This window comes from Arachis ipaensis, chromosome B02, assembly GCF_000816755.2.
Source record: "Arachis ipaensis cultivar K30076 chromosome B02, Araip1.1, whole genome shotgun sequence".
In the NCBI taxonomy this organism is placed as follows: Eukaryota; Viridiplantae; Streptophyta; class Magnoliopsida; order Fabales; family Fabaceae; genus Arachis; species Arachis ipaensis.
Genome location: NC_029786.2, coordinates 45,289,798 through 45,313,278, shown reverse-complemented (window position 1 = coordinate 45,313,278; position 23,481 = coordinate 45,289,798). Strand labels below are relative to the sequence as shown.

The window sequence follows — 23,481 nt, the reverse complement described above, 5'->3', positions numbered from 1 at the left end:
CTTTTACTTTTACAACATCGTAACTCAAACCATTTCTCTTTATCACATTACTCTTTTCTCTTTGTCTTTTTACTCTGCTCTAATTACTCTTTTCTCTGTATCTTTCTACTTTTCTCTGGTTACTTTGTTCTCTGTGTTTCTTTACTCTGCTTTGATTTCTCTTCATAACATATGTATTTAAAGCTTATGTAAAATTCGATATGAATAGTTAGCCTGTCCCAAGTATACGTTCATTAAGTCTATACTGAAACAGTTTAACTTTTCATATTATACCTAACCTATTCGTAATTTCAGGACTAACTATGTTGCCCTAGTTCGTTCACTAGTACCACACTCAAAGTGTTCTTCGTGTTCTTCGTAAGTTCTTCAAATTCTTTCTCTGTTTTTACCCGTTTTTCAGTCTTTTCAACAACCGATTTTTACCAAAATTCATAATAAATTAGCAGCCACTAAAACCCCATATTTTCTACATGATTTCAACACAAATTGAACCTCAATTTAAGCTCTAGGGTTCGTTTTTTCAGCAGCCACAAGAACACACATTCATAGCTTGAATTTCATCAAATTTCATCAAAATTTCACCAAATTTTCACCAAGAATCAATCATATATGCAACCATTTTTTAGCACAGCCAAATCATACAACATTCACACAACTCAAACACAAATAATCAAGATTAATTTCGTTACACCCTACCTTGATTTGCTGCTCCAAATTCGGTTAGACTTTCAGGTGGTCCTTAAGCACTTTTTCCTCCTAAATCACATCAAAAACAACTTTAAATCCAAAAACTCTCAACTGACCAAATCTCACTCAGTATGTTAGGAAGAGATATCTCACCTTAGACTTGCTGAAAATTCATGTTTCTTGGCCCTCAAGTCAAGTTAAGCATGATTCCTAAGGAAGAACATCAAGAAAACACATGTTTTGCATGGTTTTCCTTGAAAACCGAATTGAAGAGGGAGGGAGACAGCCATCTAACCTTATTTCCAACCTTGATAAGTCACATGTTTATGTAGAGGAAGAAGAGAGGATCATTTTGGTGAAATCGGACTTTTGATTTGAGTTTTAGTTCAGAAGAAATCAAGCTTTGAAGATTAAGTGTTCATGAAAGTTTCTCTCTTTTCTCTCTTGTTATTTTCGGCCAAAATGATGAAATGAGACAGCCTTGGAGGTCTTGGGGGTGTAAGGTGAGTTGTGATTGGTTGGCTTGGAGGTGGATTAAAATAATATTAAAATATCTCAGGTGTATAACTACTAAAACTAGATGTATCGGAACACTTGTAAAAACATCTCTAAAAATTATTTTCTGAGCTACTAGCATAAATGACACTAGTACCATATTTATTATGAGAATAGTACATGTATAATGAGGCCTTAGCATTGCTAAATTCATCAGAGAGTGTTGGTGCTAAGCTGCACCAGTAAACCGTAAATCTGGTTAAACCGATTTTCTGTTTTTAACAAAAATAGACCAGGTAACCTTATAATGTCATTCAAGCATTTTCTAATACTAATATAATACTAATATTATACTATTATCTCTATTCTCTCATGAATCGAGTCCGGTTCGTCAAACTGAGACTACTTACAAAAATCAGAATTAAAACTCCTAACCGGTACGGTTCAAAAACTAGGTTCTTCGTGATTGCGTTATCGAGCTTGCCTCAGAAGAGGTTCTAGCTTAAGGATTACATAATGACAATGAGGATCAAGATAGTTGTTGATATAGAAGAGGTGTTCTCTTTACTGATCTTCCGGAGAAATCCGTGCCTTTAGAAAAGATCTCGCGTACTCAAAAATCAGGGTTATTACAGCTGCTGCAGAGGAGGTGCTATCTGGATAGGGATCTCAGGATCTGCAGCCTGAATCTGATGTGGAACCTCTGCCTGTGGTGCAGCCTGCTCTGTGCCTGCCTGCTCTGTCTCTCCCTGGGGATGGGTCTCAGCCTCAGGATCATCCGCCTCCTCCTCAGATGCCTCGGATGTTGTGTCAAGCTCGGAGGGGATGTCACCAGAGCGTATTATCAGCTTCAGGTGCTCATAGCGTCGCTTGTTGTGATGCTCCATCTGGTCAAGCCGTCGAAACAGGCGGTGCACTAGATGATAGATGGGCTATGGGGCAGGTGGAGGTGCAGTGGTGGTGGAAGGTGTAGCTGTAGAGGAAGAGGGGCCGGCAGAAGGTGTGGCTGTCTCAGCAGTGGCAGTCAGGAATGGAGGTCTGTAGCCCAAGGCCAGAAAGTTCCTGCTGTGCAGGATAATCTTCTTGCACTCTGCAGCAGGTGGCCTCTCATCAGCATCCTCCCATGGTACGGCAGCTCGACGGCCCAGCTGTGTAACCAGATAGGGAAAGGGAAGAGTGCCTCGGACGTGGACCCTGGCCATATAGTGCCGGATAAAGCGTGGCAGGTACAGGTCTTTACCCTCCATCACACACCAAAGGAGAGTGATCATAGCGGCTCATATCTCAGTCTCGTGAGTACTCGGCATAATGTAGTTGCTGAATATCTGATGCCATAGCCGAGCCTCATCGTTTAGGTAAATCCGCTTGATCCCCTTGGGCATGGTGGTGTTCTGACCCATGATCCAAGGAACTGTCGGGTCAAGGGTGATCCTCGCCTTTACTGCATCCCAGTCAAATCGCATATAGTGCATATCCTCCTCAGCTTTCTGATAACCATCTGTCTGATCAGTCTTAGGCAGAAGTTTCAGAACATCTTCTATCGCCTCCTCAGTAACCAGAATCTGCTTTCCTCTGAGGTTCACTGCATCTAGGGAAGTTTTGAAGTAGTTGCAGTAGAATTCCCTAACCCAAGATGCATTGACCTTAGTCAGAGGTCTCTCCAGGAAGAACCAACCTCTTTGTTTCATTTGATCAGAGGTGTACTGCTGGAGTTCTTCTGGGATCTTCAAAGTTCTCTCCAGGTATAGGTTCCTGGAGGTTGCAAACACCGGATACTTAAGCTCACAGTATCGGTTTGCAAATTTAATCGGATCAGTGATGGGAAGTAGCTGGTCGGCCTTCTCCTGCAGGGTGAAGTTTTTCTCCCGCCAGGAGGCATCATGCATGAGATCTATGATAGACAAAGATGATTCTCCTCTTTTACGTTTGCCAGTGGTAGCCTTTCCTTTTCCCTTTCTCTGGGAATCTGACATCCTGAAAAACAGAAAAACAGGATATAATAAAAATAGGAAAACAAATAGGCAAATAGTCAAAAGAAACACAAAGTGGCAAAGGAGAATTAGAATGAGGTAAATGAGTTAAGTGAAAGTGCATTAAGGATTGTATAGGAGTGAAAAGTTTGAAAGGAAGAATTCACAATCCAAAATGTAATAGAAGGCATGTTAAGTAGGAAAAATTATCAGTATGCCATGGTTAGAAAGTTAAAAGAAAGTGAAAAACCAGAAAAGAGATTTTTAAAAGGTGAGTTTGGTTAGAATTGAAAAAGAGTGTCAGAAAATTAGAATTAGCGAGTTAGTGAAAAATGGGTTAAGGTAAGTGGCATAAGGATAAGTTTTTTTTTTTTTAAGTAACAAGCATTCACAATTAGAAGCGATAAGTAACTCAAAACCAAACAAGGAAAACAAGTGGATGATGATTCAGATAGATATAGAAATAACAAAAAATAGAATCAAACATCAAAATTGCAATTTAGAACCAGGAGATCAAAGAAAATAAGAATGCATGCCTACGCATTCATGAATTGGTTTGGTGAAATATAAGGAAAGCACAGTTGAAAATGCCAAAACTAAGACATGAAGGAAAATATTTTACAGAAATTTGGGCAGCATTCCGGCTAAAAATTGGACTGTCCCGGAAAATAAACAGCAATTAAATAGTTCATATGAATTAAAATTAAAGCTTGCAGTTACATATAAGGAATATAATCATGAAAAATCAATGTAAAGAGCAGCAATATACAGGAGAGTACAACATATGAACTAACATTACAGCAGCAGCAGGATTGCGAAAACATAAAGCAATAAACATGAACAGCGTAAATAAACAGACCTAAATCCACTAACCACATCCTAGGCTACCTAACAACCTAAAATCCACTACAGCATGCATATCTAACTAGCCTAGACAGGAACATAAACAGAAAAGTATGAACTAACTACGAAAAGATAAAAGGGTGACGTTTTGCAGAACCTGGAAGGCCGTAGAATGAGATTGGGCAGAAAGGTGGCTGGCGGTGGTGGTGATGGTGTTTGGTGCGGTGGCTGGCGGTGGTGGTGACGGCGTTTGGCGCGGTGGGTGGTGGTGCGCGGAGGAGCAGTGGCGGAGAGGGGGGAAAGAGGAAGAAAGAAGGAGAAAGAAGGGGAGGGAGGAAGGGGGGAAAGGTGGCGGCGGCGTCTGGGAGGTCGGCGGCGTCTGGGGGTGGCGGTGGTGGTGACTGGGTGGTGGTGGTTGGATTGGAGAAGAGAGAAGGGAGGGGAGGGGGTTCAGGGGGGCGCGATAATAGGGTTTCGCGTGACCTGGGGGGTTATAAATTTGAATCCACGCGGCCGCGTGGGGCACGCGGTCGCGTGGCTGGTGCGAAATGGGGGGTGACGCGATCGCGTGGGTCGCGCGATCGCATGGAAGGGATAAAAGGGGGTAGGACGCGATCGCCTGGGGCATGCGATCGCATCGCTGGAATTTGTGCTAAACGCACGAATCCAGCGTCGTTCCAGCCCAACTCTCTGTCTTCTTTTGGGATTTGTGCAATTCATGCGACGCGATCGCGTCACTCACGCGATTGCGTGGGATTGATTGTGTGCAAGTGACGCGATCGCATGGGGCATGCGATCGCGTGGGCCATTTTGTGCTAGACACACAATGGCCGCACGATTCCAGGCCAACTTTCTGGACGTTGGATCCTTATGCTGATTTCCAGGTCACGCGGCAACGTGGAGGACGCGGTCGCATTGGAAGTATATTTTGCCATCGATGCGATCGCATGGATCATGCGGTCGCATCGCGCACCACTCTTTTTTTTTTTTGTAGAATGCATAATGCAGTATGCAGAATGCAATGCTTAATGTGAATGCTATGCATGATTCCAGGTTCAATAAAATAAAAATAAAATTTAAAAACAAGCACTTCTTCGCAAGATTCTTCAAATGCATCTGTATCCTGGTCAAAGTCTTCTATGTCTTCCTCATCACTCGAGTCATAGATCGGAGGTTGAGAGAAATCCACCTCTGGATCATCTTCGTATTCGTTTGGGGAAGATTCTTCGATCTCAGAGAATTCACTTGCGGATGCAAGTTCATTACTAAGAGAGTTTGACTTGTGACTATCATCATCAAGGGAATTTGTGTCCTGGGTTATTCCGTCTAGTTCTTCATAAACGACTTGCCTTGGGGATTGTGCTCTATCCTCCTTAGCATCAACTGTAACGTCCTTGACGGAGGTCTCCTCAACTCTGGATTCCCATGGAGGTTCAGTGTATCCTAGATCTTCAACCATCTCGTCTTCTTGTACAATGACAGCTTCTTCTACTTGTTCTAGTACGAATTCATGCTCTATCTTGTCCACTGGAGTCTCTAGTATTTCCTTCATGCTACGCTCTTCATTAGATTGTCCACATGGGGCTGTGGTTGGTCCTTGAATGTTCGCGCGTCTAGAAGCTAATTGAATTACTGCTTGCTCCAGTTGTCGAATGGTTGTTTGAAGTTTATTTACTGTTGCCTTGAGGCGAATCTCTGATTCTCGGGGTGATGGATTTGGACATGAAACATAGGAAAGTGGTGGGGCTTGGGGGGGGTTGGATTCTTGATACATATTCCTGCTGTAACTTCTATTTCCTTCAACAAAGTTAGACCCAAACTCAAAGCGAGAGGGGTGAGAATTCATAATATCAAATAAAATTAAAAAGGAAAAACAAAAATAAATAAACAAGTAAAAGGAAAATATTTACAATAACCAATAATAAAGCACACGTTAGCAGTTCCCGGCAACGGCGCCATTTTGAAGAACTGAAGATTGATGGTTTAGAGGTTATGGTAAACTCTCGTTGTGAGTATAGTTACTAAACCAAGCAATCAACCTTTCTTACAAACGTTTTGGTTGTCACAAGTAACAAACCCCTTAAAAATTGATAACCGAAGTATTCAAACCTCGGGTCGTCTTCTCAAGGAACTGTAGGGAAGTATGTTCTTATTATTGGTTATGAGGATTGTAAAATTGGGGTTTCAAGAATGAGGAACAAGTAATTTAATGACGAGTAAATTAAATGGCAATTAAAAATAGATAAATAACTGTAAATAAACTTTTGGCAAGGTATGAGAAATTAGAGGTCCTATCCTAGCTATCCTATTCAACGATGATGATGGTTGAATCTTAATTCCACTTTGTTAACCTTTACTAAGATAAAGGAAGGTCAAGGGATTAATTGGTTTGATCTTCGAATCACATTTGAGTTTGATAATTCCTGAGTTACTGATTTCTTAACCAAGACCAAAAGGAGAAAAATAAATCTACTTGGAATAAAAATGTCTTCAGAGTAAAAGCAACAATAGCATAGATAAGAGAAATCAATATTAAACTGAAATACCTCAAATAACATTAATAAAAGAGTAATCTGTAACATGAAAGGATTCATAAAGTAGGTTGCAAAAGTAAATAAAAGGAATATTGAACCTGATCAAAAGAGATAATCCTGAAAGTGAATAAAAATCCTAAATCTAAATCCTAATCCTAAAGAGAGAGGAGAGAACCTCTCCCAAAACTAAATCTAAATCATGGAAAGTAAAAATTGGTGAGCTCTCTCTGAATGGATGCATTCCCTCACTTCATAACCTCTGGTCTATGCCTTCTGAACTTGGATTTGGGCCAAAAAGGGTTTCAGAATTCGCTATGAGCGTTTTCTGCATTTTCTGGTGCGTGGCCTCTGTCACGCGTCCGCGTGGGTCACGCGGTCGCGTCATTTGGAGCTTTTCCTTGCCACGCGGTCGCTTCAGTCATGTGACCGCGTCATATGCGTTTTGATTAAGGCACGCAGTCGCGTTAGTCATGCGGCCGCGTCGCTGTTGATTCGCGCTTGGCACGCGATCGCGTCGTCCATGCGATCGCGTGGATGCCAGTTTCTTCAGAACTCCGTTTTGCACTTTCCTTCCATTTTTGTATGTTTTCCTTCCATCCTTTAAGTCATTCCTGCCTTAGAGGATCTGAAACTACTCAGAACACTAATCACGGCATCGAATGGAAATAAAGGTAATTAAAATAATTAATTTTAAAGCATAGGAAACATGTTTTTTCACATACATCACATAATAAGGAAGGAGAAGTAAAACCATGCAATTAATATGAATAAGTGGGTGAAGGAATGAATAAATCACTCAAACTAAGCACAAAATATATCATAAAATATGGGTTTATCAGGCTTCTTCTTCAGAAGAGGCTTCTTTAGTACTGCAGGATGTAGCTTGCATTCCAGTCAGACTCTGAGAGATTATATTGACTTACTGAGTCAATATTTTATTTTGAGCCAATATGGCATTCAGAGTATCAATCACAAGAACTCTTTTCTTCTGAGTCATCCCATTATTCACAAAATTTTTTCAGAAGTATACATGAACGGGTTATTTGCAACCATCTCAATGAGTTCCTGGGCTTCTGCAAGCGTCTTTTTCAGATGAAGAGATACACTAGCAGAGTGATCCAATGACATCTTGGACAATTTAAACAGACCATCATAGAATATACACACTACAAGAAAAAAGGCCTATGGCCACGCTTTTTTCTTGCCACGCTTTAAAAGCGTGGCCTAAAGTAGTCAATGGCCACGCTTTTATGAGGGTGGCGATTGATTAGAGATTTGGCTACATTTTTTTTGCTACGCTTAAAAAGCGTGGCGAAAAGAGTCTATGGCCACGCTTTTATGAGGGTAGCAATTGATTCGAGATTTGGCTACGCTTTTTTTTGCCACGCTTAAAAAACGTAGCCATAGGGAGAAACAGGCACGCTTTTAAAGTGCAGCGACAAAGTTTTGTTTTAGTGACATTTTAAAAGCGTGGCCGTTTCCTACAACTCTTTTGGCACGCTTCAAAAGCGTGGCCAAAAAGTCTTTCCAAAAGTAAAACGCTGCGATCCTTTATAAATCAAAACGCTGCGTTCTCTCCTACATTATTCGAAATGAAAGAACCCCCTTTTTCTCTTCAAAGAACCCAGAACCAGAAGTTAGCAATTGACCCATTGTTTCATAAATAATTCTCTTCAAATAACAATATATGAAATTAAAGAACCCCCTTTCTCCTTCAAAGAACCCAGAACCCTAAAAGCTTCGAAGAACCGCAGCCCTCCATGAAGAACCCCAGCCCTCGCAATGCCTCCGTCGTCACTCTCTCTTCCGAAACTCCCACCATGGCAGTGGATCCGTCAACTGAACCACCTCGATAATCTTCTTCAGCGCCTTCAAGTCCTCATCACATCGTTGTAGCGCTCCGAGAAGCTGTTGTCTCTTCTCTACCACCGATTCCGCCGACGCAGCTTCCGGTGCTTCGTCCAGTCCCATCAACCTCGCCACCAAAGCCGCCGAGCGACTCTCTGCGGTCGGCAATTGAGGCTTTGTCGTACGAGACTGGCGAATCTCCGCGGGTAACGTCGAGCTTCTTGGCACCTCGCACGGCGATATCGATTTCTGGCTGGCAGCAACTTCGGAAGTCTTCTCCTCTTTTGATATTTCTCCGGCGGCGATAGAGGAAAAGGCGGAAGAAGAATTATTCTTAGGATTCTTCTTGTTACCTGATAATGAGGTGAATTAAAAAAGAAAAAGAAACGATTAGTTATGTGAACGATCGAAAATTTAGCAAAGAATGAAAAGGATTTTGGTGTTTTACAGGAGAATGTGAAACGGACCGAAGGTGAGAAAGCGGCGTTGGCGGCGGCTATTGGAGCGGGAGATGAGGTGGAGAATGCCAGACATGCAGCCGATGGTTTTGGCGTGAATTTTTTCCGGCGCGTTTTCTCGCCGGGATGACGACGGTGACACTGCGCTGGTTTGCCTCTTCATCACCATCTCTCTACTCGTTTCTCTTCCACTTTTTTGGAATTTTCTGGGCCTCGAAAATTTCAATGCGATATCATATTCTCACATTTGTCTGATAAAGTTGTGTTTTTGTTCATATAAGTGTTGTTGGTTCTGAATGATGAGTGGGTTCTTGGGAAACATGTAAAAAAACCTTGAACCTTTTACTGTCTCTGGAACCCCTTTGTGTTTTTCTTTCTGCTTGATGAAGTTGTTGAGTTGATTGTGCTTTATGATGTAAAGTTCCATTTGGAGTGATTTTTCCACTGAATGTGTTATTCTTGAAGATTATGCCATGCTTTCTTTTTGTTTTTTGCTTGTTCAAATTTCATTCCGTGTTTGCATATTAATAATGTCTGTTATTTCCATCAGCATAATCATTGATTTACGTTTTAATGGTGTGCATGAGATTCTGTAATTAAAGGGCTTTTTGGATGATCAGATATTGATTAATTCACTGAGCTGAGTTGAAATTTCAATTTCAAGCTTTTGTGTTCATAATTTCTTCATGGAGTCACCTGCAAATGGAGTAGTAAAATCTTTATCAGAGGTTCAGAATTCAGTTTCTGTTGCACAGCAGCATGATCCTCCTTCTACATCCGGGACTCCTCGTCCTACGCGGCCTCCCTTAAGACCATCTCGGAATTATGTTCATGGGCCTATACTGGGAAGCTAAACAAAGTTTCACCTATACTGAAATTAGTGAGTGTGGTACTAGTGTTGATAAGTCACTAGCAAACCCGATATTAGCTGATTCTGTATTAGATTTATGAACTCAATTGTTCCACAGTTGGGGTTTTTGATGTACCTCTAATCACTCCAGTCCCTATTTGTAGCGAAACATGGTTTGCTAGTTTTATAACTAACCAAGTTGATTTGTTTTCTTATGGCCTTATTGTTGAAAAAACTCATGGATATGTTCCTCTTTATTTTACTTATTGCCTTTATGGTTAGTTGATTACTCTATCTCTATGCTTTCTGTTTTCCCAGAATTGTTACATTCTGATTCCATTAGAGTTCAGTTTTAATCGATTGTTGCTTTTCGTGAAAGTTTTACAGTTTCCAGATCATGTTATTGTGGCAATACATGAATGGATAATAGTACAAACAAATTCTTTTTGTTGACAAATGATAAAAAATGAAGAACTCATATACCAATTAATTGGCCTCTCTGACAGCTTGCTTGATATGTTAATTTCTCATTATTGAAACATGTATCGAACTAATGACAAATAGATTAATTTTGCTGGTGTATTGGTTTCTAGTTATATCTTTAATGATCACTCTATTTATAAGTTGATGAATCTTTGAATGCAGGTTTTATGTGGCAGAAGTTCTCCTTGCTTTAGAGTATTTACTTTTGCTTGGGATCATCTACGAAGACCTCAGGATACTGCATTCAGCCTTCTTGCGCCGAACCGACTTGTTTAATACAGCCAGACTGCATCCAACCGGCATGCTTCTCGCCTCGATTTCTTTCCAACAAATCCAAGAAAGGAAAGAAGTACAAGCCAAATAATGACATGCATCATCAGGTGACCCCTCTTCCGGAGCTTATCGCCGAGCTTGTTCCCTAAGATTGTGTTGGAGTTCTAGCACTGTTAGTATTTCAAATTAGTTCATGATTACTTCAATTTGTACTATTTTGTTTGCTTTAGTATTAATCTTTGATTTGGCTTTATAATATGACTAGTTGAGCTGTTTATGTAGCCTTATATTAAGTTGAAAGTGAGGAAGTTTTGTCTAGTTGGTCTAAACAGAACACAGCAAGGTTCATTCTCTTACCGTGCCTTCATTCTTAATCCACTAAGTTATATATAATATTTTACTGATTGATTGTTTTTTTCCTGGATGAGTCATATTCATTGTTCTATTATTCTAGATGTTCAAAACTTTGGTGCTTATATTTGTTTATCCTGTTTAGTAGAACCAGTGCAGGCCTAGGGGAAGCGAGGCATTACCTGCTGGTATAGTGTCCAGTACTTCGAGCTTTGAAACGTGACCTCTATGGGATATTCCTGCCGTAAGGAAGAAGCATCATCAGCGGAGACAAGTTGTAAGTTTCAGTCAGTCATGAATAACTGAGTGAATATGATAATATAAAATTTTTACAGGACATTAAAATTAAGCTCTTTAATAAATGTGCTCATATATGAGGCCAAGATACTTAGGCAAGTGTCCAGAATTAAAATTGAAATCATTTTGGAGATACCCTGCTCTGTTTGAGTTGGGCAAGATTACCACCATATACTGATATGGGAGGATTTGGATAGATATCTTTTAAAAGTTTGTCCTCTCCTTATAGATGCATTTTTATTCTTTATTGTTTGTGTTTGAAGTTATTGATATAGCTTACATAATCTTTTTAATTGACACTTCAATGGCATGAAACATGTATCATGATATAATAGTCTTAGTTACTTTTCATTTCTTTACAGTATGCCTGACTTGCTTATACTTTATCAAAAGGAGGTAAACATGACTAGAAACTTGGAGTTTAAGAATTCCATCAGCTTGTTGCAACCCAATTAATTCTGCCCTTAAGTTTGACTATAATCTTTGATGAAAGTGCAGCCTTTTGGTTAATATTGTGTTCTGCTATGGATATTTGTGTTAGTTTCTTAATCTACATCTGCTATTGTGCTTTTAGATATTCTCTCTTGTCAAAGTTGGGTTGTCCCAGAATTGATGAAAAATGAGTAATTGCTTACAATTAGCCTTTCTAGATTGTCTTACAATTCCTGTGCTTTTGGTTGCAGGCATATGTGGAAAAGGTTCACAAGGCCTAGTGAATAATGCACTTTAGAAAATTTAGCCACCTAATTTGTGGATTCTATTTTAGGAATTGTTATTTATTGTCTTAGATGTGTATTATGTTTCCTTACACCCAGATTTTTGTTTTAGGATGAGAAAATTTTCCTTTGGCGTGAGGACCTTGGAGTTTAAGAGTTCCACCCAGATAAGAATGTTGAAAACCATCTCTGATTTCTGAAAATTAGAAAAAATATAGTTTGATGCTCTTAGATTGTTTAATTAAAAACAAAATTGGTGGAGATTACTTCTGTTTTATTTATTTTTTAATGGGCACTCCTATAATGTTACAAAATCTTAATGATTCTCAAATGATTTTTCAGTTATATATCTATCATTAAAAGTGAAGGGCTGGAGATTTCACAACCAGCACTTGATCCTCAACTTTCTGAAAGGTCTTGCTGTGGAGATTTTACAACCAGCTCTGGAGATTTTTCAGTTACTTACTGTGCTTAGAACTGGGTTTCGACTTCCTTGGTATCCAAATTGAAAGGTCTTGCTGAGAGAGAAAAGCTAGAAGACTTGACAATTGGTCTAGTTCTCACTGTAAGTACATGTCTTTCATTTTCTTAAATTTAAAATTAAAATAAGTGTTGGCAGCTTCATACATTTGTGTATTATTCTCCTTAAGATATGATTTGTGGAGAGAGAACTACTCTTGAGTGCAGTAAGTGAGAAGATATGAACGAATTCTAGAGTTAATTGAAATAAGTTATAGATAACTATTCTAGTGTAAATAGAGAAAATTAAATAGAAGAAAAGCATAGCTTAACGAAAATCTTTTGAAGATGCATATACTCACAATCATGTTCTTACATACTTTTAGTTGTTGTGCTTGCAGAAGGACATACAAAATTGGAGGTTGTGATTTAAGCAGCACTGCTCCTCCTTGTACCATGTAAAGTTTCGGTAATAAGTAATTCAATTAGCTTTCTCTTTACTTTCCTAGACTTGAAGGAAGATTATCTATTTTCTTCAGGTGGATTGAAATGATGGCTCCTGTTTTCTCAAGAGCTGCATGGCATTGCGTTTGGTATATGATCCAGGTGGATTGAAATGATGGCTCCTGGATTAGTAATATGTAATTCAAGGATGGTAGCTTGCTTAGAATCTTCGTTAGCTTGGGTACTAGTAGTGTTTTTTTGTTTCAGTAAAAACTAGTGGTCTCTTTTGTAACTTCCTACTGATTCTAAAATTTTTTCTCTTATGTAAAAATATGTAAAGGAAGTAGATAATGTAATAGTTGTTGTAATGATTTTGATTTTTGGTATTTTGTTAGAGCATGTCATGTGATCAATCACACTATATTTGGTGACAAGTTTATAAAGATTGGATTAGTTGATTTAAAATTAATGGTCATTGTATAACTTTTACAATTATCTATGAATTTTATAAGATTTTATTACAAAGATTAGAAAAAGAACAATAGAACTTGAACAAAGTTATAGCTACGCTTTAAAAGCATAGCCATATTGTACAACAGTTATCAATAGCTACGCTTTAAAAGCGTAGCCATATCTCTTGCTATTGGCACGCTTTAAAAGCGTAGCCATATCTCTTGCTACTGGCACGCTTTAAAAGCGTAGCGATATCTCTCGTTGTTGGCACGCTTTAAAAGCGTAGCCGTATCTCCAGCTATTGGCACGCTTTAAAAGCGTACCGATATCTTTCACATACGACCACGCTTAAAAGCGTGGCAATAGATAAAAGCGTGGTGACAAAAAAAGCGTGGCCATAGGTCACCAAAAGCGTGGCGATAGAGCAACCGGCACGCTAGCAGTTGTGACCCTTTCAAAAGCGTGCCGGTAGCTCAAAAAGCGTGGCGAAAAGCTATCGCTACGCTTTTTTCAACTTTTCGCCACGCTTTAAAAGCGTAGCAAAATCCTGGTTTTCTTGTAGTGACATAGGATGCTCCATTCTGAAAGCATGTCAGAAGGACACCTTCTGATCAATTGCTTGTATCTTTCCCAAGCTTCATAGAGGGATTCACCTTCCTTCTGTCAGAAGGTTTGGACTTCCACTCTAAGCTTGCTCAACTTTTGAGGTGGAAAGAATTTGGCCAAGAAAGCATTGACCAACTTTTTCCAAGAGTTCAGGCTTTCTTTAAGTTGTGAGTCCAACCATATCCTAGCTCTGTCTTTTACAGCAAATGGGAAAAGTATAAGTCTGTAGACCTCAGGATTAACCCCATTGGTCTTAACAGTGTCAGAGATTTGCAAGAATTCAGCTAAGAACTAATGAGGATCTTCCAATGGAAGTCCATGAAACTTGCAATTCTGTTGCATTAGAGAAACTAATTGAGGCTTAAGCTCAAAGTTGTTTGCTCCAATTGCAGAAATTGAGATGCTTCTTCCATGGAAGTCAGAAGAGGGTGCAGTAAAGTCACCAAGCATCTTCCTTGCATCTCCACCATTATTGTTATTTTCGGCTGCCATAACTACTTCTTTTTCGAAAATTTCTGTTAGGTCTTCTCCAGAGTTTTGTGCTTTAGCTTCTCTTGAAAAAACTGTTGGAAGCTCAAGAAAGGATTGGTCTACGAAACTGGATGATGCACTATGGGCCTACAAAACAGCCTATAAGACTCTCATTGGGATGTCTCCATACCAATTGGTATATGGCAAGGCTTGTCACTTACCATTTGAACTTGAGCATAGAGCATTTTGGGCTCTAAAAATGTTAAACTATGATGAACAAGTTGCTGGAGAAAAGAGATTAATGCAACTCAATGAGCTGGAGGAGTTTAGAAATCAAGCATATGAGAATGCAAAAAGCTATAAAGAGAACACAAAAAGGTGGCATGACCAAAAGATAGCAAGAAGGGAGTTCACTGAAGGACAGAAGGTGTTACTCTACAACTCAAGACTCAAGTTCTTCCCTGGGAAACTTAAGTCTCGATGGTCAGGACCTTTCACCATACTCAAGGTGTTTCCTTATGGTCATGTGGAGCTCATGGAGGACAAGACTCAGAGAACTTTTATTGTCAATGGCCATAGACTCAAGCACTACTTGGGAGGCTCCTTAGAGGAGCAGAGAGTGAGCTACAAGCTCAGCTGAAGATGAAGGAATGTCAAGCTAATGACAATAAAGAAGCGCTAGTTGGGAGGCACCCCAACACTTTATCCTTTTTGATTTAATTACCTTTCTTAGAGTAGTTTAAAATCTATTGCTCTAGATAGTTTAATTTTCAGTCTCACTTTGAGGTTACAGTATCAAATTAGGATTAGTTTATAATTGTAGGTTAGAAAGTTTGATATTAGCTTTGGTAGCTAGATTTTCTTTACACTCTTTTATTTCTTTCTATTTTTGAACTACAACTTGATGAAGGCATAAATCATGATGAGTGAATGGGCTGAGAAGTAGCTAAACTGCTAAGTTTGGTGTGGCCACCACCAAGGATCACCTAGCAGCCCAAGTCACCTAATTTGAAAACACTTAATGCTCTGGGTAAGAACATGAACGTGGTTTAATGAGTTCAGAGGAATTGGAATCAAAAGAAAACGAAAAGATTGATGATTACTCCATTCTTATGAACACATTAAATACACAATAATGAAACTAATTTATTAAGATACCAAAGAATTAAGTCTGGTGTCTCAAGGGACACCGATCAGTTGCAATCGAAATCACTCTTGATGAGAAAGAATGTGAATGGGTTCTTTTGTCATTACTAATGGGTTCAGTTTCAATTTCAGGAGAAAAGATGGGGCCCATATGGTAAACAACTCACAAAGCAAGGAAGTCAAAGTGTACTTGCACTTTGGAACTCAACAAACGCAGAAGACATGTGAGAAAAGAGTTGGCACCTCTTCCCACGCTAGGCGCCACTCCCCAAGTGGGAAAACATTTAACCCTTTTCAATTTTCACCCTTCGTACCACACCATTCACCCATTATTAAAGCCTCACCTCCCCATCTCCTCTCCTACTTCCACAACCCCAAATCACACACGAAGAGCATACACCGTCACCTTCCTTTCTCTTACCATCTTTTACCATCTTTTTCCCTTATTTCTTTCTTCTTTTTTCTTGATTGGGACAATCAAGTCCTAAGTTTGGTGTTGGAGCAAAACATTGTTTTGTTTGCTCTTTCTTGCAACCCCCACACATTTTTTTCACAATCCCATACACACTCTCTCAACCTAATGGCACCACCAAAAAGCTTAGCCTCAAAGAAAAGAAAAATCAAGGAACCAACCTCTGGATCCTCAAGCTCTTTCAATGACTACAAGTTCCTATCTGCATTCAACCAAAATCAATTCTATGGTTGGGTGAGTGAGAGGAAGATCATTCCAGAAGTTGGCTTTCAACTAGGGAGGAATGAGCATATTGAAATCAATATTGAGATCAACAACAGGGGTTGGTCACTTCTATGCAACCCACCAAGGAAAGTGGTAGAGAGCTTGGTGAGGGAATTCTATGCTAACGCAGTACCTCAACCAGGGCAACAATATGGCTACATTTGCTATGTAAGGGGGAAGTCCATCGACTACAGCCCCTCTAGCATAGAAAGAATGCTAATGGTGAAGAGGACATGCTCCACTTGGAGCTATGAAGAAAGAATGAAGCAACAAGACCCTGGGTTTGAGGAGATCCTGAATGAAATTTGTATGATGCATGTGCGTTGGATAAATGATAAGGATGGGATACCAAATCAATCGAGGAGAAGAGATTTGAGCCCCGAAGCTAGAGGGTGGCTAGAATTTGTGAGGAGGTCCCTAATTCCCACATCCAACACTTCAGAGGTGACCAAGGAGAGAGCTGTGCTCATCTACAACATCATGAAAGGAGAGAATATCAACGTGGGGGAGATGATTGACAACAACATCAACAAAGTACTGAAAAGCACCAGTGACAACACAAGGTTGGCATTCTCCAGCATTATACAAAGGCTATGTGATGAGGCTGGAGTTGAAAAGATCATTGATGAGGTGCTTGTGAAGTAAGACAAGTTCATAACTGCCAAAAAGATGGCCAAGGTGGTAGCTGTTCACCCACTCAACAGGGCCAGAGAACGAAAAGCTCATGCCCATGAACCACAACAACAACAACAAGAAGAGGAAGAGGCAGAAGAGCAACCTCAATTCTTGGCACTTCAACCACCACCACAATACCAATATCAGCAATTTCCAGAGGGATTCAACTGGGAACATGTTGCACGGAAAACTTGTCTAGCAACAAATTTCCTTCGGCAAGTGTACCGAATTTGTCGTCAAGTAAAAACTCACAATAGAGTGAGGTCGAATCCCACAGGGATTGATTGATCAAGCAACTTTAGTTAGAGGAATATTCTAGAAGTGCAGAGAAAGTAAAATACAGAGAGTAATTCTATGCCCAGAGGCTCCCTATATTTTCCAACTCCCATTTTAATTCAAAGTTACTCCTATATATACTACTCTTCTGTTCTTCTAGTTGGCTCTTCAAGTCTTGGGTATGGGCCTTTGGATCTTGAGTTTGAAGCAGTTCTCTTCTTCATTGGGCTTGGCTTTACTTGCAGAGAGAAAATGTGAAGTGGGCAGAGACTTTAGCTAAGGGCGTTAGTGGTGTTAACGTTCAGTGAAAATATGGGTTCTAGAACGTTAGTGACAATCACCTTTTTCACTAACGTTCCTCACCAAAGTAAGAGCCACGTTAACGTCAACGTTAGTGGCACAAACGTTGCCACTAACGTTGCCTCTTTGCTCTTCGCACACGTTATTGGGACTTACCTTTCCCAGTAACGTTGAGAAGTCTCCCCCTTCCCTACGTTAGAGTCCACAATAACTTAGTTAACGTGGCTCTTTTAACGTAGGCTTGCCAACCTTCGAGAATGTTAGTGACACTTACCATTGTCACTAATGTTCCAATGTGCCCCTATTTCTCACGTTAGAGTCCACGTTAACTAGGTTAGCGTGGCTTCTAACGTTGCCATGCTAGCCATCTCCAACGTTAGTGACAAAGTTGAGTGTCACTAACGTTGGCTCATCATTCCCTTATCCACGTTAGCTTCCACGTTAACTAGGTTAACGTGGAAGTTAACGTGGCTTATTGTGACTTGGCCAACGTTAGTGACAAAGTTGAATGTCACTAACGTTGGCTTCCCCTTTACTTCTTAACGTTAGAGGCCACGTTAACTAAGTTAACATGGCAACTAACGTGGCCACTTATGAGCTTGGTCCAACGTTAGTGATAATGTTAAGTGTCACTAACGTTGGCTCCATTTCCTTTCTTCCACGTTAGAGTTCACGTTAACTTAGTTAACGTGACTCTTAACATGGGCAATGATGGCTTCGAGAGCGTTATTGGCAATTACTTTTCTTATTAACTTTGCAAGTTACTCCCATTCCACGTTAGTGTTAACGTTAGTGTAACAAACGTAGCCACTAATGTGGTTCTTCTTTGCTTCCTTTGTCCTAAAATCAAGCAATAAAGTGCATCAAAGTTCTAGTCCAAATCATGGGAAATGCAACATTCAATTTGTCCTTAAATTCATGAAAAATCCTCATGAAATCATGTAAAGTGCACAATGTATGCTTGAATCAAGATGTAAGTGAATATCTACCCAAAACTAGCTTATTTCCTAAGGAAATGCATGAAATTACCCTAAAAACAGTAAAAAAAAGGTCAGTGAAACTGGCCAAAATGCCCTGGCATCATAACAATTGCAAGGAGATGTACACCAAATGAAGGGAGACCTACACCACCTGAGGGAAGATGTCAATCAACTCAAAGAAACTCATCAACAATAATGGAGCCAAGTTAACCAAAACATTCAACAACTCCAAGGGAACTGGGAGCATATGAGGAAGGAACAGCAAGAACAATTTGACTTGGGAGAGGTGCGAAGTGCACTGGACAAAATAGTAGAGCAACGCAAATGGCAACAGAGGAACTTGGCCAAATTTAGACATCTCTATGATGCCAGAACCATATCCAGGAGGCAGTATGACATCAATACACAAGCAAAGCTGAATCACTTGTGTAACGCCGTGGTCGCTCTAAAGCCAGGATACCCAACCTTCATGCAAGGAATGGAAGAGCTAAGTGCAACACAAGAGGAAATCCTAGCCAAACATAAGGAAGATGAAAGGAATTATATGAGGAGGGCAGGATTTTGGAAGCCCAAGGATGCCAAAGCACAAGAAGGTTCCTCCAAGCCAGATGAAGGTGGCTCCTCCCCTCCAAGAAGAAGGACAAGGGGAAGGGGCCAATGAACAAAAGATGAAGCTGCTCAAGGTTGTTGAGTTCCATGGTTGACATTTTCTAAATTCTGAAATCTTGTTTAAGCTTTTGCTTTATTTACTTTTTGAATAAATAATCATGCTAGGATAGTTTATTTTTTATGCTTAGTTTTAATTCCTGTTTGAAGTCTTTATGAGTTTTTTTTACAAGAAAGAAAATGCCATGTATTTCAAGTCTTTATTTCAACATAAATAAAAGTAGAGCTTGTCTCCTTAAGAGTTACTATGAGTTGTGCAAAAACATCAAGAGAGACCAAGGCCAATAGAGAATATGAAACAAACTAAGAAATAAGAAACTAAGTGTAGAACCTTGGATGAAATAAAAAAGAAATTGAGTCATGGAGAGGAACTAGTCCTAGAAGGTATAACAAGGGAAGGTTAAAGGGTGTTCCTTGAATATCCATAGAACCAAGAGGTAGTAAGCAATAAAGGCCCAAGGCTCTGAGCATCAACTACTCGGATAGAAAAAAAGAAACATTAAAAGGCTCAAAAAGAACTAAAGATCTTAGTAGATGCTTGTGGTGAAGATGTGTCAAGAAGAGACCTGGGGAAGTAAATTCTTAGGGGTGTCTCAACACCTAGTACCCTAAAACCAACTGGTTCGGGAGTGCTAATTAAAAGCCTAATTAAAGGGTTGTCTTGAGACAAAACATTTAGAGTCGTGGTCAAGAAAGCAAAACAATCCTTACTACTTCAAGGTGACAATCAATAGAAAGGACCCCTAAAGCCTATACCTGAAAGAACCCTCAAGGATCCAAGAGTTTTCCATGACATTAAAACATTCATACATGTGTTGATTACTTAGTCTTACTCTTAGTTGTATTGAAATTACTCAAAGCCAAGGCCTCAAGTTATAAAGGCTTACTCACATTGATTTGCTTGGGACAAGCAAAGCTTAAGTTTGGTGTTGTGATGACTTGCATCATCTACCCTTCTTTCTTGCATAAAGAAGACTATAAAAGAGCATAAATCTCATTTGATCAGTACAATTGATGCATTATTTGATGAATATTATGGTACACTACTTTGAGATGAGTTGTGCTGAATTTCAGGTGAAAAAGGCATCAAAAATGAGTAGAAGACAAACAAGAAGCTGGGCGTGTGAAATTGGCGTGCCACTTGGGAGCAAACGACACAAAAATGCACTGGCATGGTACGCCAGGAACTAGGCGTGGCACGCCAGTACTAAAGTCCAGAGAAGAAGTCCAAGCATGCATGAGGGCGTGGCATGCCAGGGACTAGGCGTGGCACGCTAATACATTTTTCCAGAGAACTACAAATGGAGGACACAAAAGGGGCGTGGCACGCCAAATTGGGCGTGGCACGCCTGACCCACCAACTACTATGGGCGTGCCACTTGAGCAAAGGGGAGTGGCATGCCAACTCACCATTCCAAGAAGAACCTCCACTATGGCATGCCACTTGGTGTCGAAGGCGTGGCACGCCAGCTCCAAGAAGCCACTTGGGCGTGCCACTTGAGAACCCAGGCGTGGCACGCCAAGCTTGAAGAGTTCACAAATCCATGGGTGTGCCACTTGAACAACATGGCGTGGCACGCTGGTACAACAATCCAGAGAAGGGGCTGAAGGCAATTGAAGACTGGGCGTGCCACTTGAAGACGAAGGCGTGGCACGCCAACTCCTCATTCTCACTTGGGCGTGCCACTTGAGCAACCAGGCGTGGCACGCCAATGCAAAAAGGACTGGGCGTGCCACTTGGTATCGAAGGCATGGCACGCCAACCTTAGCATTTCACTATGGCGTGCCACTTGAAGGCTGAGGCGTGGCACGCCAACTACTGGAACTAAGACAAGATCATGGGCGTGGCACGCTGGTATAAGTTTCCAGAGAAGATGAAGGAGGCCAATTACATAGGGCGTGCCACTTGATATCGAAGGCGTGGCATGCCACTCACTTTTCTTCACTTGGGCGTGCCACTTGAACCCCAGGCGTGGCACGCCAGTGTCATTCAGAGAGCAAAGAAGCATTGGGGCGTGCCACTTGAGTTCGTGGCGTGGCACGCCAAACAGAGGAACCACTCACTCACAAAAGGGGTGTGGCACGCCAGACCTTGGGTGTGCCACGCTAGTGCAACTTTCCAAAGAAGCTTAGCCAAGCATAGAGCAAGGGCATGGCACGCTAGACCCTGGGCGTGGCACGCCAGTTCAAGTTTCCAGAGGCAAAGAAAGGTGGAAAAAGGCAAGAGGCGCGCCACTTGAGTTCGAAGGTGTGGCACGCCAAGGTTGATAGAGAGATGAGTGTGACACTTGAAGGATTGGGCGTGGCACACCAAGCTAAAAATGAAGGGCACGTGACACGCCAGTAAAGCGCCAGCCACACGCCAGCTGGGAAGTCACGCTTATTGAGTGTTTTCTTTTCCCTCCAAAATGTAATTTTCCTTTTTCACTTTTGTAATTCTTTTATTTTACTAGGAGTAGTATAAATACCCCCAAGGAGTACTGAAGAGGGGGTTAAGCAGTCAGTTTTAGATCCACTTTTACACTTCACTTTTGAGTACTTTTTGAGCTATGAGTAGCTAACTTCCCTCTCATTGAAAGAGGGAGCTCTGTTGTACTTGATGGATTGATAATAGTGAAATTCTTCTTCTCTTCATCTTCTCTTTAATTTGCTATGGCCACGCTTTTAAAACGTGGCCATATCCTAGTACTCTTTTGGCACGCTTTAAAAGCGTGGCCAAAAGGTTTTTTTTTTGTTTTGGAAAAAAAAAACTAATAACCCTAACCTGCGAGAGAGTCTCAAACCTAACAACCCCTTCAGCCTAATAACACCTAAACACGCTTTGAGACTCTCTCACCCCCATCAATGCCTCCGTCACTCACAACCCCTGCACTGACGGCTGAGGGTGGTGACGGCTGAAAGGAAGCTGCTGCTGGTGTCGGCCTCCATGAGGATGATCGGGAGCAAGGGGGAGGTGGCTGTGATTTTCGAGGCCAGGGGAGGGATGGTGGCGATGCGAGGCTTCGATTCGTTGATTTGCTTGCGGATTTCGGCGGCGGTGTTGAGAGGGTTGGTGGTGGTGATGATGGCGCCAAGGGACATGACGACGAGGCAGACGACGGGGAAGTAGATGTTGTTTGGGGAGAGGAGGAGGACGACGGTGCCCTTGCGGATGCCGAGGTCGTAGAGGGAGGGGGCGACGGCGTCGACGGCTCGCCAGAGTTAGTGGAAGGTGATGTGGTTGCCGGTGGTGGCGTCAAAGAAGGCGATCCTGGCATGGTGGGCGTGTGATGAGATGAAGGTGGTGACATCCAAGGAGTGGTTCTGTGGAAGTGGAAGTGGCTTACTTTTGCGCTGCAGAACCCACTTCTTGGATCTATATCTCTTCCCCTGCTCCTTTCTTCTCGTCGCTGCTCATCTTCTTCTCCTCAGCGCTGATGCTCTTTTGGTGAGGAAGGTCATAAGCCCCTGCTCAGCCACTCTTCTTCTTCTCGGCGCTGGTTCTGGTAATGCTTCTGAACTTTGCTCGTTCGTGTAGGCTTCGCCCCTGCTTTGCGCCTTCGTCCTTGCTTCATTAAATTTGTGGCAGACATCTTTCCGCTTCTTCAGGTATGATTTTTTTTCTTTTTGAATTTATAGAAGAATTCTTGATGATGCTAATTTTGAGAATTTGATGGTAATGTCTTGCTGTAAATTTAGTATTTAATTCCATGATTTGATGCTGTTGCTTAGAGAAATATTATCTGAGACTTAAAATTTGAGGGTAACATGACCCAAAAAGAAAAAAAAAATAGACTTAGTTCTGGACTCTGCAAATTGGTGTCGTTGGAAGCATTGAAAATGTGAAATTATTGATAAAAGATGTTTGAGCGTTTGACAGCTTCTTTATGTCCTTCTTTCACTGCTAATAGATATTTTCTTGAGGATGAGGGTGTTATTTTAATGTCTATTAGCACTGGTTTAGGTTTGCTGTCACAATAGATTGAATGATGAATTGATAATATTTTCAGATTTATGCTGGTTCCTTCTTTGCCATTCCCCTTGTCCGATGGTTTTTTATTAGGAAGGGAATGCTGATATTGAAAAGAGAAATCAAATTAGGAAGCAGTGTTCAAAAGTACTCGAATTACCTGACCCTTCACTGAGATAGAAGGTATGGTTATTCATTTTGCTCCCATGTAGTTTTAGGAAGGTATGTTAATTAATTTAATTTGAAGACCAACATGGGTATTTTTATCAAGCCTAATTATTGTTATAAAATTAATTTAATTTTTGTCTTGTAATAAAAATTGCATAATATATTTGTAGGTTTGGTAATAAAAAAGGATTGAAAATTTATAGTGTAGCAATGAAGATCAAGTAAGGAAAATAATTTTTTTTTTAATTTAACAAGGTTTTTGCCACGCTTTTAAAGCGTGGCTGTATATCTTGCTATGGCCACGCTTTAAAAGCGTGGCCGTATCTCTCCCTATCGCCACGTTTTAA

At 40.8% G+C, this 23,481-nt stretch overlaps 1 protein-coding gene and 1 long non-coding RNA gene across 2 annotated transcripts; both read left to right on the top strand.

Moving 5' to 3' along the window:
• Positions 12,753-13,173, top strand: LOC110268830. The gene is made up of 2 exons (XR_002357386.1): positions 12,753-12,803; positions 12,871-13,173. It is a non-coding gene; the product is annotated as an uncharacterized LOC110268830 (long non-coding RNA).
• Positions 21,790-23,174, top strand: LOC110267641. The gene is made up of 3 exons (XM_021113435.1): positions 21,790-22,453; positions 22,535-22,605; positions 23,007-23,174. The coding sequence occupies exons 1-3, from the start codon at positions 22,232-22,234 to the stop codon at positions 23,071-23,073; spliced, it is 360 nt and encodes a 119-aa protein (XP_020969094.1). The 5' UTR covers positions 21,790-22,231; the 3' UTR covers positions 23,074-23,174.

Excerpts from the sequence above, each read along its gene's own strand:
- LOC110267641 (XM_021113435.1), top strand. The coding sequence starts at position 22,232 with ATGTGGTTGCCGGTGGTGGCGTCAAAGAAGGCGATCCTGGCATGGTGG. Across the intron at positions 22,454-22,534 it reads ATGCTCTTTTGGTGAGGAAG|GCTTCGCCCCTGCTTTGCGC; the intron begins GTCATAAGCCCC and ends TCGTTCGTGTAG. Across the intron at positions 22,606-23,006 it reads ACATCTTTCCGCTTCTTCAG|ATTTATGCTGGTTCCTTCTT; the intron begins GTATGATTTTTT and ends TAATATTTTCAG.